We start from the raw sequence: 13,959 nt of genomic DNA on the forward strand, positions 1-13,959 counted from the left end.
GCTGAGCAGTGAAGGGTGAGGGTGAACTAATGGCAACTAAAGGCCTCACAAAGGAACAACCCCACCTGGATGTGACACAAACCACGGGGAAATGTTGCCTGGTGGTCGCTCATCCCTTCCGTCAGTCAGTCTCTGATCCCTCCAAAAAAAAAAAAAAATAAAAATTCTTCAGCATAAAAAGTCTACACCAGGGTCAAACTGATAATGACCCGACCCAACAGACATGGGGAGCAAGGAATGAAAATGAGCAGCGGGTGCAACAGTTGCTTGTTTTATCCGCCATCTGGGAAGCCTTACAATGTCTCACTAAAAAAATGCATATTAGAATTTATCTTCTCAGTTAGTTTGACAACATCTGTGACTGGTTACACCAGGATGTACAATCAATCTAATCAGAGGATCCACTCAAGGAGGCCAAATTAATCCATGTGAATGCTCACTGAAGAGTTCAATTCAAATTTGTGCCAATACCAAGCTGTCTTGACAGCGCTGACCTTTCAGGTAACAGAGAGCCAGAGAGTCCAAAATAGCTGAGGTTATCATCATCTGTGTTGCACTATTCACTTTTATTACATTCTCACAGCAATGGTTTATTGAACAAAATGGTGTGCGATGGTGAACAAAATGCCTGGGGAAAGTCAAACAGAACAATAGAGAGATACCAGAGAGTCATCCAATCCTGGCGATCAGGCGAATACTCATACTACTAATAAATTAATCTGTAGTATCTGTTAAATAAAGTTTGCTTGAAAATTTTAAGTTCTGAATGAGTTCAAAGCTGTTTTTAAAATCTGATAAATGCTCTGATTTATGTGTAAAATATTAACAACTATATTCTCCAGGGGAAAAATAAGTTATTTAATTACTTATTAGACTTGAAATATTTATGGAACATTTGCATTATTTCTTTAAAGCAGAGTTACTGTCATTCTGCAACTGCAGTTATTTACTTTAAGTTTTACAGTGATTTTAAAAACCGCTCTGCTTGTATGGTGCACCACGACACCCCTTCATGGTTCTGTACTTATTGCAAAGGACATCCTGTCAACGATCTTTTTTTAATTCTGTCAAAGTTTTTGTTAAAAGAAGCAGGGCTACAGACTGTTTTAAACTTTATTCTCACATAAAAAATGATTATGTTTTTGTCTAAAACCAAAGAGGGGGATGTGATGTCAGAGCACCGATGCCCTGATGACTGACACCGATGAGGGAGACACCAGATCAAGGACCCATCAACCTCTCCCTGTCACCCTGCCTGCCGGCTGATTCATCTCATTTGCTAACATTTGCTCTCTGCCCCCACCCCCCCCTCGAAGAACATGAGCCAAAATCACATGGAGAGCTATCAAACTCACTATTTCTGTCCCTGTCGATGAGAGGGCTCGTTCGCTTTACCACATCCACATCGAACTCGATTTCAAAGTCTATGCATTTGGCTTCAGGGCCAGGGGAAATTTTTTTTTCCCTCTCCCTCCACAGTCACCCCTCCTGGGGCAGAAAGGCAGATCACTATTTAAAATGGAATAATTTATACATAATGCTTTGGCAGTGGAGTTGCATTGGCAAGCCTCCTACCCTACTACTGTCCATAGGTTGAGATGGATGAGTTTTTAAATGCACTCGCTCTAAATCCCACTCATGGAGAGCCTCAGGCAAAATGTAAGTGCACTCCATGTGCTCAGTCAATGAACAGTGGGATGGGATAGGTTTATGCCACTCTCTGATGATACGAAGCGTGAGTTTGTTGGTTGGAGCCATTTTTCTCACCAGAGCCATCAGGATAGTTGAGGCAATCTTCCTCATAATTTGAGAACTGCTGAGGCCTAAGGGGAGAATGTAATGCACCCGTTCTGAGTGTAATTCTGACCCTTAATATTGTGTAATCTTCCATGGCTCATAGGCAGTGGCAGCTATGCTCTGCACTGCAACCAGCAGGTCAAGAAAAAGCCTCTCTCACTTGTAGCTAAAGCTATTCCTCCCTCTTTTCTCACACTTGCTGGAAGGCAATAGTTTGCCAGTTTGGCAACATGGGAGCCAGTAGACATGACACGAACCTGATCTTTTCTGGACTTTTCTTATATATTTAAGTAACTGTTGTGCTTGTTGTATTGTAATAGACAGTGAGAAAAGAATGCTGATTTAAAACGTTATCAGAGCACAGAGCCACGACTTCACTGTGGTCTTCTGTTAGCCACTAAGGAATGCTGCTGATGTGGTGCCAATGAGGCGAGAGAGAGAAACCAAGCGAGTTTAGTGAGGTCCCATTGGAAAGGAGGATTAACATTACTGAGCTGCTTTCGTGTGTGTTCACAGTCCTGTGTTACGCAGTGTTACTTGGGTGAAGCTGCTGGACTGGTCACACTGCTTGTAGATCAGGTGTCCTGCATAAACAAGGTTCGTAACACTACTGGACCCTTCTGCATGTCACACTATAACAAATCTGCTGCTTGGTAAAGGTACTGTATATACATGATACATAATGTCCTACAACATACATTAGCTTACACACTATTTACCTATACACAGGTACAATCTAATACACTCCAATACAAAAGTTTCTGATAGCTTACTGCGTCCACTCCGGGCCTCGCCGGGCTGCCAACAACATATACTGTGTCAGAGAAGTTAAACTCTATGGTCATTTTGGAGGCTGTAGTTAGTGTCTTCTTGCATAGAAATCAGCCTGTGCAAAATGATCTTCAAAGACTGGCTGTCTGTCGGAGTCTAGCCAAAGGGAATCCAAATAAATCAATAAATCCATCTATGCATTCTCTAAACCACCAGCCCATTCAGAAAGCCCATTCATCTCTCACACTTGTACAATGGACAATCTATAGTGTCCTGTTCACCTAACATTTATGCCTTTAGATTTCCAACCTAAATCAGTTAACAAATATCCAGATATGTCCATACTGTGTCAACATCCAGTTAAATTGGATTCGCTCTGTGATTGGACTCAGGTTTCTTTGTTCCTATTTGTTTTGATGTGTGGAAATCTCTGTAGCTATACATATACCTAACATCATCCAATAATTGCCCAAGTTGTTCCAAATATGTTCACAAACTTTGGATGACTCGTGGTGAAGACACACATCTGTCTTCACAAAAGAAAAAAACAACAGCATGTGCAAACAACATATGTTTATGTTTTCCTGACAATCAATGTATAGTCTTGAGCAGATAAAAATGGTTAAACACAAACTTGAACATGCGCTTGCTCTAAGAGGAACTCATTACACTTGTTCTCTGAGAATTTCAACGCATCTCCAGAGAATAAATCGTGATGGGAATAACAACGAGACCGCGGAAATGTCACAACATAAGGGGGGCTGTCAAAAAGTGTGACAGAGGCAGGTAATGCACAGGTTGAAAGGAACAAATGTAGTCACTACGACGCGAAGAGCTGTTCTCCCGAGGAGGTTACAAAAGTTGTTAACAGACTTAAATACATCTGGGTATATGACAGGCATGCTGTTGTTAAAGTAAACTTAACCAAACAGGCTCTGATACTGAAGAACAACAAGCTGAAGAAGTGATACATTAGAAATTTTTAAAAATTTATAAAAATTTATTTTTAAAAATTACATGAGAGATCATGTAAGAAAGGGTAAAAATGTCAATTTTTTTCAACTTGGCTAAGTCGATACAAAATATGGACTTTGCATTAGAAACAATCAAATGTTGTATGTAGATCGGTCTGTGAAAGTGTGTGTGTGTGTGTGTGCCATTCACTAAATGTCTGTGAAAGTGACAGAGACACTGTTGACACTGTTAAGTTTCTGTCAGCTCAGCATGACCTGTATCATCCTAGATGCCTGTTTCCCAGGCTCTGGTGACAGACAGAGCAATCAAAGTCAATTTGCTGCCTCCCTCTCCCCCTCCGCTGTCACCATTCCATCTTATTTTACGTCTGCCCCACTACAAGATATCAATTATAATCTGACTGTAAAGGTTCTTTATCTCCTTGTTCATCATCTTTGAGTTTTTTTACATGAATCAACATGGGCAAAAGGACTCTTGCAAGCCATTAAAAAGACACTCTTTAATGTTTTGCATCAAAGAAAAAGTTAGGAGTGAGGAGTCAGGGATTTTCAGTATTTTCAAGAGGTTCCTGTAGCTAAATAATACAATACTTGGAGTTCTTGTCTCATACTGTTCTTCAACCCCTCCTCACCACCTGGTTTGGATGTGGGTCAAACACTGTGTGGCTTTGAAAGAAGCAGGAAAGACAGAACAAGAGAGCGCAAGGGAGACAGGAAAAGAAACAGAAAGAGCACACGTGTGCGGGTGAGCGAGAGAGACAGGAGTGTGCGCATGGATGGAGAGGTTAGAGTGACACTTTTATTTGCTAGTTATTCAGTGTAATTCATTGTAATTCCTTGGTTTATTGGTGAAGTGTATGGAATCACATGGGAGGCTCTGCTGACAGCAGAGTGACAGCTGCCTTTTATGAATGGGTCCAAACGTGCGTTGAGTAGACCATGCGAACATCTGCTGTGTTAAAGGGGTATAACACATTGTTGAGATGATGAGGTTACCACAAATATAATCAGGTTATCAGGGAGGATGAGTTTTGCGTAGTCAATGTGAGGTATTTGTTCATGATTTTAATGTCTAAAATCTAATCACTGATCACAGAGTATGAGATGTAGATGAAGACAAATTAGTTACAGATTGTCTCTAAGAAATAAATGTTACCTGATTTCCTCTTTCTGTATGACAGAAGTGGACTGGAATAGAAGCATTAAAACACACTGCAGTCTGGGCAGTCTGAATGTGTATGAGTGTTTATGCTTTTTATCTAACTGTTTTTGAAAATGTTCCATACAAAGATGTGGTCACCCGATTTTTTAAACCCATAGAAGAGCATGTAATCTCCAAAGCTGGAGTTCCAGGGTTTTCACATTACATCAGCAGTATACGCGGAGCGCACTGTGTTACACGAATGAAATCAATTTACGGGAAAGGGGACGAGCATTTTCATTTCAGAAAAATCAGACATGTTCCCTCCTGGTGTGAAAAAGCCAGCGATTTTCTTCTTCTCTGCCTCGTAGCGACGGCAGAGGAAAGCCGGCTTTATGATACCATGATTCACTGGCAGCCTAATGAGAGCCACAGCCCTAAGCTCTTTATGTGGCATAAAGGCTGCCTCTATTAGCTCTACTGTCAGAGGGGGGGGGGGGGTACTGGGTGGCAATGCTGTGACAATTCAACTCGTAACATTTATTAATAGGATTGGAGGTCGTCATCTGGCAGCCTGGCAAGGCCCGGAGTGGAGGCTGAACCAGCAGCGCTGCCACCAAACTCCAGGCCGACTGGGAGGAGCAGGATGATACTTAGCAAATGTAATTAAACACAAGGGGTTTGCCACAGTGGGAGTTGATCACAGCAGGTCTTCAGATTCAGTATTTGATATTATAATGTGCACAAAAAAGTGTGTGAATGCCGGCGAACTGCTTCCCTGCTACAGTGAGACAATAATCACTGATGGAGTTAAATGTCTCTTGGGACACTGTGAAATTCATTAAAACAAAAAAACAACACAAAACAAAACAAATGTTTGTCAAGAGCTGTTAAAGTTCTGTACATACCACAAAAAATGTTTCTATTAAAATAAATATACAGTAGAAATATCCATCGACCTGCCCATTTCCAGTGCTGTTTTGTGTATGAATCAGAGACTACAGTGCATGTAACATAAAGAAACAAAAGAAGATTTAGTGCTTTAATTTAAAACTTGCTTACACTCACCACTGCTTTGTCATCGCAATACATATTATTTTAAGCTTCAGCTCAAATCAGGATAATTAATCACCCACACAACAAAGAAACAGATGTTTTGGAGTTACTGTGCTGTGCAGAATCAGTGTAACGGGCAGCCGGTTAAGGGGCCTATTTGAAAGCATTTGATTGTCTATGAACAGCAATCAGAGGGAACACAGTATAAGAACGGGACAAAAAAGACTGCATGTAACCAAAGCATTACTACACAGCAACTTCCTATAATTGTATTAATGTGTATTTTTTGTGCACTTCTGTCCTGTCGAGTCCAGTCAAGATAAAAGAGTCATCAACTCTGTCATGATGTGTCTGCCCTTCATTCGCTCTCACTGGATCACGTCCAGTTCTGGCTCATTTCCAAGTAAAAGGTTGCAAGGTGAATGTCCCACATCAGAGACAGAGACAAAGACTGAGAGGGAGAGAGGGGGAATGACCGAGACCCTTTGGGTTTTAATTAAACTGCAGGTGGAAGAGCCACAGCAGCACTCACAGTGCTGCAACACTGATTCTTCACAGAACCAGCTCCACTTCTCTAAGAGCTCCGTTCTGGGACATTTGGGGTCTCTGGCATAGCTGGAGTACCTCACTGAAAATACTCCTCTTTTGTTGACTGGAATAAAACAAGCAGTGTTGTGCTGTTGTAATGATTTTACAGAGGGACTGCCATCGAGCAGACCACTAGTGAGGTCTGCCATACTGAAGCTGATCATACAGCTGCATCCAAACTCATGCGCTGCTCACATTAAACAATGTGCTGCATACAACATGATTCTGCAGCTGAAGTTGGATCATAGTGGCATCTGCTGTCTTGCAAAAAATAAAGTGAAATGTGACGGGCTTTTGTGCAACCTGAATGTACCAGATGGAGCTTGATACGGAGCGTCAGATTTCTGTTTTTGCTGCAGAATCATTTGAGCAGTAAAGAAAACAACAAAGCTGATTTGGAAAAGAGATTAACTGGGAAGTATTAAAGTATTTGGAGTGTAAACTGCAGTGTGTTGAAGGTGAATTTAAAGGCTCAAGTTGTGGATCCTGTGTATTGTTGATACACTATTATTGCTATTTTGACATTGCGTAACTATTGGTTAACTTATTCAAACTAAATAACACTATTAAAACCACAGGTTCTTATTGGCTAGAACTGATCACACCTTTCTAAGTTCTTAGAAACTCAAACCTTTGCTTGTGTCTTACTGAGCCCACTAGGTGACAGCCAACTTAAGTATAAAGTTAGCAGGCAAAGATCAGTATATTTCTACCCATCCAATATACACTACTCACAATAAGTTAGGGATATTGTGAGAGACTCAGTGGATGTCATACGTACACTTCAGAGATTTTTGGGATAGGGAGGCAATTGTATTAGGGTGATAGACACACCTCATTTTGTATTTTCCACGTAATGGTCTCACTGTGTACAGTGTGCCTTACATATTGGGGCACTCATGTAAATAACAATATCCCTAACTTAGTGTGAGTAGTGTATTTCTACACACCAAAATTAAGCTGAAAAGCACTTAATTGAGGAGGACTCAAAAAAGAATGAGCTGCAGTTCTCATTTCGAGTCCATACTCTGAGGTGGTTTAGCTGTGCTGTGAATTTTTGAGGCAGGTTATTACAATAAATGCTGTTAATGACTCCGCTATGAAGAATAATGAAAAAAAAAACATAGTTAATTAAAAACTATAATTAATTCACATCGTCATTCTGGGTAAAGTAATTCAAGTTTGTCAAGTTGTTAAGAAAATTAGCCTAAGGGGAAAAAAAAAAACCCTTTCACAGATTTGTTGTTAGTGCTGAGGTAAGTGATACAGATCCATGGAAGCTGTGTGTGTGTCTGTGCATAGGTGTGAGAAAGAGAGAGTGAGAGTAAATGAATGTAACGAGACTCAAGAAGCCATAATTCTTTCACCTGAAGATCAAGTCGGGTTTCATTATTTTTACTGAAATAACAACAACAGGGGTCTCTGTATTATAAATAACCCTTGAGCTTAATCACTCATCACATTTAGCAGTCAAGGCCATAAACACCAGCGATGTGGACTCACCTTGGCACTGGCTTTGGTCTTGCTGTTGCTGCTGCTGCTGTTGCTGTTATTGTTGGAGCTGGGACTGGCGTCTTCATGAACTCTGTCCAGAAGCCAGAGGAGGAACTCGAGGGCATCGTGCTGAGAGTTTCCCCGAAACTGGGAACCGTATTTGGCCACTATGCTCTGAAGAGAGGAGAGACATCATAATTAATCTAGTCACTTTGGGTGATTTCAAAAGTCATTAAATATTGACATCCTTCCTGACAAAATGAGGTCATGATCACATGGGACACGAGAATTTGCCATTTCTGAGTTTAGAGTTGATTCAGTTTGGAGCATTGAGATGGAAAAAAAGTTGAGAGATTTCTCTCTTTCTTAACATCACTTAATGCAGACTCATTTAAGAACATCTGCTGGACATTATTTGGCAGTGACGAGATCATGTAATAAAAAATCATTCCTATTTTTCTTTGAACATTGCACTAAGGAGCTTTTTATGATATCTGAAAAGTCATGTCATGTCAAAGTCAAGTGTCATGTCGGAGCAGAGAGCAGGTACAAAGTGGACTCCAGATACATGCAGTAAATCAGGCTATTCACAACAACGTTTACTGTATTATCAACTAACAATTAATTTCTGGTTTAAGAGATTTAACATTTGGTCTAAACTCTAGTGAAAAATGAAATAATAATTTCCCACAGCCCAAGGTGATATCTTCAGATGTACTATTTAATTCATATTCATTTTACTCTCATGTACGGCAAATCAAAGCATCAAATCATCCCATTTAAGAAGCTGGCATGAGTCGAATATTTAGTTGTTTTTTTTTCTTGAAAATTCACTACAACAATTATTTGAAAATTTAAATAGTTACATAGACTAGTTACACTGACTATAGTCAGTCTGTTAGTCTTCCAGTACATTCACTTTTCTGGTAAATGCATACTTACTTACTATTCTTTTCAGTTTTATTTTCCACAAATTGGTGACGTTAAACCACTTGTTTCAAATGTAATGTGTGTGCAAGTGCCTATTCATAGAAAGAGTGAGACAGTTTTCCATAAGATGTTGTCAGTAGTGTTTCACTTATTTCAAGAATATAAGGACACAAATATATAAGTATATATGAGGGGGATTATTCCCCTTATACTTAGTGAAAGTGAAATTATTTAATCTGAATTTTTTCTGTCATTTTTTATTCTTTAAATAATGTAGCCTGACTCCTATTTTTGGTAGCATTATAGCATCAGTAAGCAAAATCAGACATATCAGTATTCAGCGTCATGCTGATGAGTAAGAGCCATTTGTGGTGCCCAAATGTATTTATCCAAGAAACTGTTCTCCAAACACATCCATGACTCATTCACTGGATATCCTCAATCCTGACAGGTGTTACTAGAAAAAAACTAGCCAGTCTGTCTAATTCAATTATGGGGAAAGAGTTGTGAGTTTATGAGTCAGACAGAGAAAATGACAGACAAAACTAATGACAGCATTAACACTACACTGGGTGGCTACTTCTCCGTCTCTGCATCACTCTCCCTCTCTGTGTGTGACTGACAGGATCCAGGCTCCGCTCCACACCTCATTAAAAATCACCACATCATACCTGCAGTATCCCAGTATCTAAATATAAACACGATGGCGAGGGCCCCCCCCATACCTGATGGAGACAGCCCGCTAATGAGCTTCATCACTATGAGGAAGCACTGACAGGGGATGGAGGAATGAGGGACAGATGGAGAGAGGGAGCTGTGGCATAAGGGAGGGGTTGCTGGCGGAGTTTCAGCAGACCTGCCTGCGAGTGTTTCTGTTTCAGTCTCCTTATCGAAAGGACGGCGTAGCTGCGGCTGGCCCAGAAATGAAAAGTGAGAAAACAGAGGCAGCGCAGTTCATCAAAGCTACCAACTAAATAAGAAGGGCAAAAACACAAAGGACAAGAGGTGGGGGGGGGGGAGTTTCCAAGGTTACAAGAACCTGGCTGAGTCTGGGCACAGGAAACCGATGACATCAAGAGGTTACGACTTCATTAAGAGGAAGGGATGACTTCTGGGCTGGCCTCATCTCTGCTGTTCTCTCCCCATCGCTTTCCTTTTCTGTGTGTGTGTGTGTGTGTGTTGTGTGTGTTTGTCACAGCTGGGAATGGCAGCTTTGCACATCTCTTTGATATCTGTTTACAGTTTTGTCTCTCAGAGAATCTCTGGTGAAATGTACCACACAGCCTCAAAGGCACTTAAAAAGATTTGGCAAAGTGGCAAAGTTGTATTCCCCAGGACCGAGTCTTTTTTTTAATTGATTTCTTGTAAAGGGAGAAATGAAAGAAGGAACATTCTCGAGACTGAGGAGGGCTGGAGATGCAAAGAAGAGAATCGCAAATAGGTTGAAATGTTGAGTTCCTCTGCAAATACTAGCAGTGTTCAAAGCTGACCTGAGCGCAGCACTGGTGGGATCTAATGTGTTTGTTGAGCAAACACTTCAGAGTTAGTTAAAGAGAGGATAAAGGTGGGCGGAAGGGTCAACTTGAAGGAGCACAGAACTTTTTGTAAGAACTATTGATCAGTCTAGACCAAGGATCTGGTTCTCAGCCCACAACTGATTGAGCCTGACCCGATGTGTTGGGTTGAGGCAGAATTTGTCTTAATTCTCGCAGACTTAAAGCAACCTTTGTTTCATTTATTGACTTAGACTTCGTAAGTATAGTTGACATAATTCTTCACTTGATAATATAGTTATTACTGTTGAACTTTCACCTGTAATAATTAAACTAGAACTCCACTTCATCAAAAGGCCAAATTAAAGGAGCTATTTTTAAGTTTAGCTATCGTTACATAGCTAACATTAGCATTAACAGCTGTTTACTTATCTGTCTAGAAGAATTTTGGGAGTTCAGTATCAAACTTCACTTCTCTACTTGCCAAGAGCTGTGTCCAGCAGTGGAAACCAACAGTAGATTTTTGCTTCTAGTTCCATCACTTCTTTTCTTCTACTGAAGTTAGCATGCTAACCAGCTAGCCTGTCTCATGACTTTCTGATAGCAACTCACTATAGCGTCCAGACTGCCCTGAAGAAGTAGCACAGCTCACAGGGTGTATTATAATCTCCTGTAAACACAATAATGGCTGAAGCTCTGGGCAAGTGACTGTCACAACCATCCACTCCTGGCAGGAGACCATGCTCTGAGACAGGCAAAACTTACAAATACCCACTTTAAGTTAGAAACACACAGCTATAGAGATTAACTGGGTTTGGTCTCAGATCATTTTTTGGACTAAAAAATTAAAAGCAATTAAAAGTCTAGCCCTGAGCAAAGCTGGATACAAATGAGCACAGGAGTTCAGAGGGCAGATTTTCTGACTTAGCAAAGGGAACAAAACAAAAGAATCTAAGACTGCCAGCTTTTCTGCAAACAAAGACAGCATCAAAAAAGAAGGGAGCATTCAAGATAAAGATAACAGAATGACAAAAGACAGACATAAACCCGCGCAGTCTCCACAGCAGGGGTCATGACCTCTCAGTGGTCAGCAGAGGCAGGGCTGTGCTCTGGCAACACCTCCCCCTCCCTTGTTTCCACACCCAGATGTCTGTTTTTAGCGTCCTATCTTGCTACCTTTGCTTCACCTCACACCATTACCCCCATCGTGCCCCCCTCCCCGCATCCATCCTCCTATTCTGCAAACAATGACGGATCAGAGTGCTGGCAGGCCAGGAATTTACTATAAACATACATCAAGCAAATGACCCATTTACACCACCTCACTTCATCGTGGTCCAGCCTGCCAAACAGGACTGGATGGATTCCTCAGTGACAGACAGAGAGTGATGCTGACAAATTTTGACAGGGTATAACCTTAAGAGGAACTGCACACACTCATCTTTTCCACACATGCTGCCCACGCCACCCCCACCCCCTTTCCCACAGGTGTGGCTGGAATGAGGCTGGATAGAGTCTGTCATTACTGGCTGCTCCATTTACTGTTTCATTTTTCAACAGCCTGGTGTTGCCGGCTCACCTCTGCTGTCAGAACAGACCGGACGCAGGGCAGTCATCACTTACAGCCTCCACTTGTACCACTCTTTCTCCCTTTTTCTCCCTTCGTGCTGTGTTTCATCTATCCCTTTTCTTTTTCTCTCTCTCTCTCACACACACACACACATGCACACACAACCTCACTGTCCTCTTTCTTTTTTCTCTCCTTCTATTATCTCCCCTTTTCTTTCCTCTCTATCATATGAGAACCATTCCCCCCACTAATCAGTCCCAGCTGAGCTCCTGTCAGCCCCGCTACCCCTGGAAAACACACACAAACACACACACACACAAACAGACAAGCCTCTCTTAGCAGTGTAGTACCTGTCCTACCCCTCCCTCCTACCATTCTTCCAAGTCTAAACTAATTCCACTTACTCCTCCCTGTTTCTTGCTCAGCCACACTGGATTCACCTCCAGATCATCAGAGCACAGGGAGGTATTTTTCATGACAAATCTAAATACTACATCCTGGAATCAGACCTTTCATTTCTCTATGATGCTGAGAAGCTTGGAAATCCTTCAATAAAGGTGCCAGCCCGTCAACACCAAACAAAGCCTGCGTGTCCGCAGATGTCCCCAGCGCAGGATTTATAGGCGATCAGTAAGAAGTAAGAGGGGATGAGATGTGATAGAAATAATCGCCTCTGAATGGTTTACAGCCCAGGGAGGGCTCCCCGGGCTCTGCTGAAACTGAGAAATTGATACTCTGAGGATTCACAGCTGAGGCTGTAAATACACGACTGTGTACACAACTGAGAGACTAGGAGGCTGTATCTGAGCTGTGTGAACATATATGCAATTTCAGCATGCTTTCACTCACTGAGATAAAGTGGCAAAGTCATCCCAGACTCTCCTCCATGATTCGGTGATTGCGGTCTCGCACCCCATAATAGTAAAGATTGATTTATTCCCGTGGCTTCCTGCACCGTGACGTTCAGGCTTGGTACATAAATCATGGGAGGGACAGTAAACCTGGTGGAAAATGGTGTCATATTGTAGTTCTTACACAGATACAGCACAGACACACTTCTCCTTGTGTCTCTTTATTGCTTTTTGTCACAGCGGTGTAGGTATAATGGAGTGCAGCCCAGTGAGTCGTGGGAATGCATGCTGCTTCCAAACAGCATATGGTGGCTCTGTTACAGTACTGGTAAGTGGTCTAGCTTGAGTTTTATAAGAGTGAGATGAAGCGTTTTAAGTATTATTACTTCACATTCACTTCAACAGCTGAGACATAGATCCTACCGCGTGTCTGTGGCCATATATGAAAAACACAGATTACTATTTCTGTTGTGTGCTTAAAGGCGCACAGTAGATCTTCTATAACCTCATACTGTTTGCACTGCTGAAATCTCCAAAAAACAATAGTCACCCATCTGCTCCACTGAAAAGTGCTACAATCAAACTGAAATGAGAGGTGGCCCCACTGTGCAAATTCAGCATAGAGAGTCCAGGTGGCACATATCCCCGCTGCTACATGTGCGTGTGCCTGTCCGTCTACAAACAATGTATACATCTTCAGCACTAAGAGTGAGAATAAGAGTGGTCCTTGAAGGAGAGCAGAGACAGGGAAAGACAAACAAAGCATCAGTCTCACTGCCCTGCCTCACGACTGTCACACACTTCCTGCTCTCCCAGAACAAACAAGACTACTTAAAGCACCAGGCTTCATCTTCCTCTGGCTGAGCTCCTCTGGCCTCACAGAGCTGCATCCTGTCAAGCGTAAAAAAGATGAATCCGGGCTCCTCGCTAGCAACTTCTAAAAGTAGTTACTGTGTTGTTAAATCCTTTAGGTCAGGAGTGTGAAGCGGTAAAGAGAAAGAGCTTGCTCCGTCATGGAGTTAAATTGATGCAGACAACTTTTTAAACCAACCAATAAAAGGACACTTCAACACTCCAGATTTCATCAGCATCAAATGTGTAGTGAGGCATTAATTAATATGGCAAAGTTGGAAATTTTGACCTTTAAACACAGCACCTCCATTAAGCTGATCACTGTCATTTGTACACACAGCTGCATTTGGGAGCACATTTCCTAACATTCAGATTCACAGTGCAGGACTTCAGGCTTTTGACATATAGGTACAGTGATCTAATGAGGGCCTGCAGGGAGGCA

At 41.7% G+C, this 13,959-nt stretch overlaps 1 protein-coding gene across 1 annotated transcript in view; it reads right to left on the reverse strand.

Moving 5' to 3' along the window:
- The window catches only part of usp43a (ubiquitin specific peptidase 43a), a 106,617-nt gene that overhangs the window by 88,536 nt on the left and 4,122 nt on the right, over positions 1 to 13,959 (reverse strand). The window contains exon 2 of the mRNA XM_018665004.2: positions 7,831 to 7,995. Coding sequence (XP_018520520.1) covers positions 7,831 to 7,995 — 165 coding nt within the window. The remainder of the gene's footprint in view (positions 1 to 7,830; positions 7,996 to 13,959) is intronic.

The sequence above is a fragment of the Lates calcarifer genome, linkage group LG5 (genome assembly GCF_001640805.2).
Source record: "Lates calcarifer isolate ASB-BC8 linkage group LG5, TLL_Latcal_v3, whole genome shotgun sequence".
NCBI lineage: Eukaryota > Metazoa > Chordata > Actinopteri > Centropomidae > Lates > Lates calcarifer.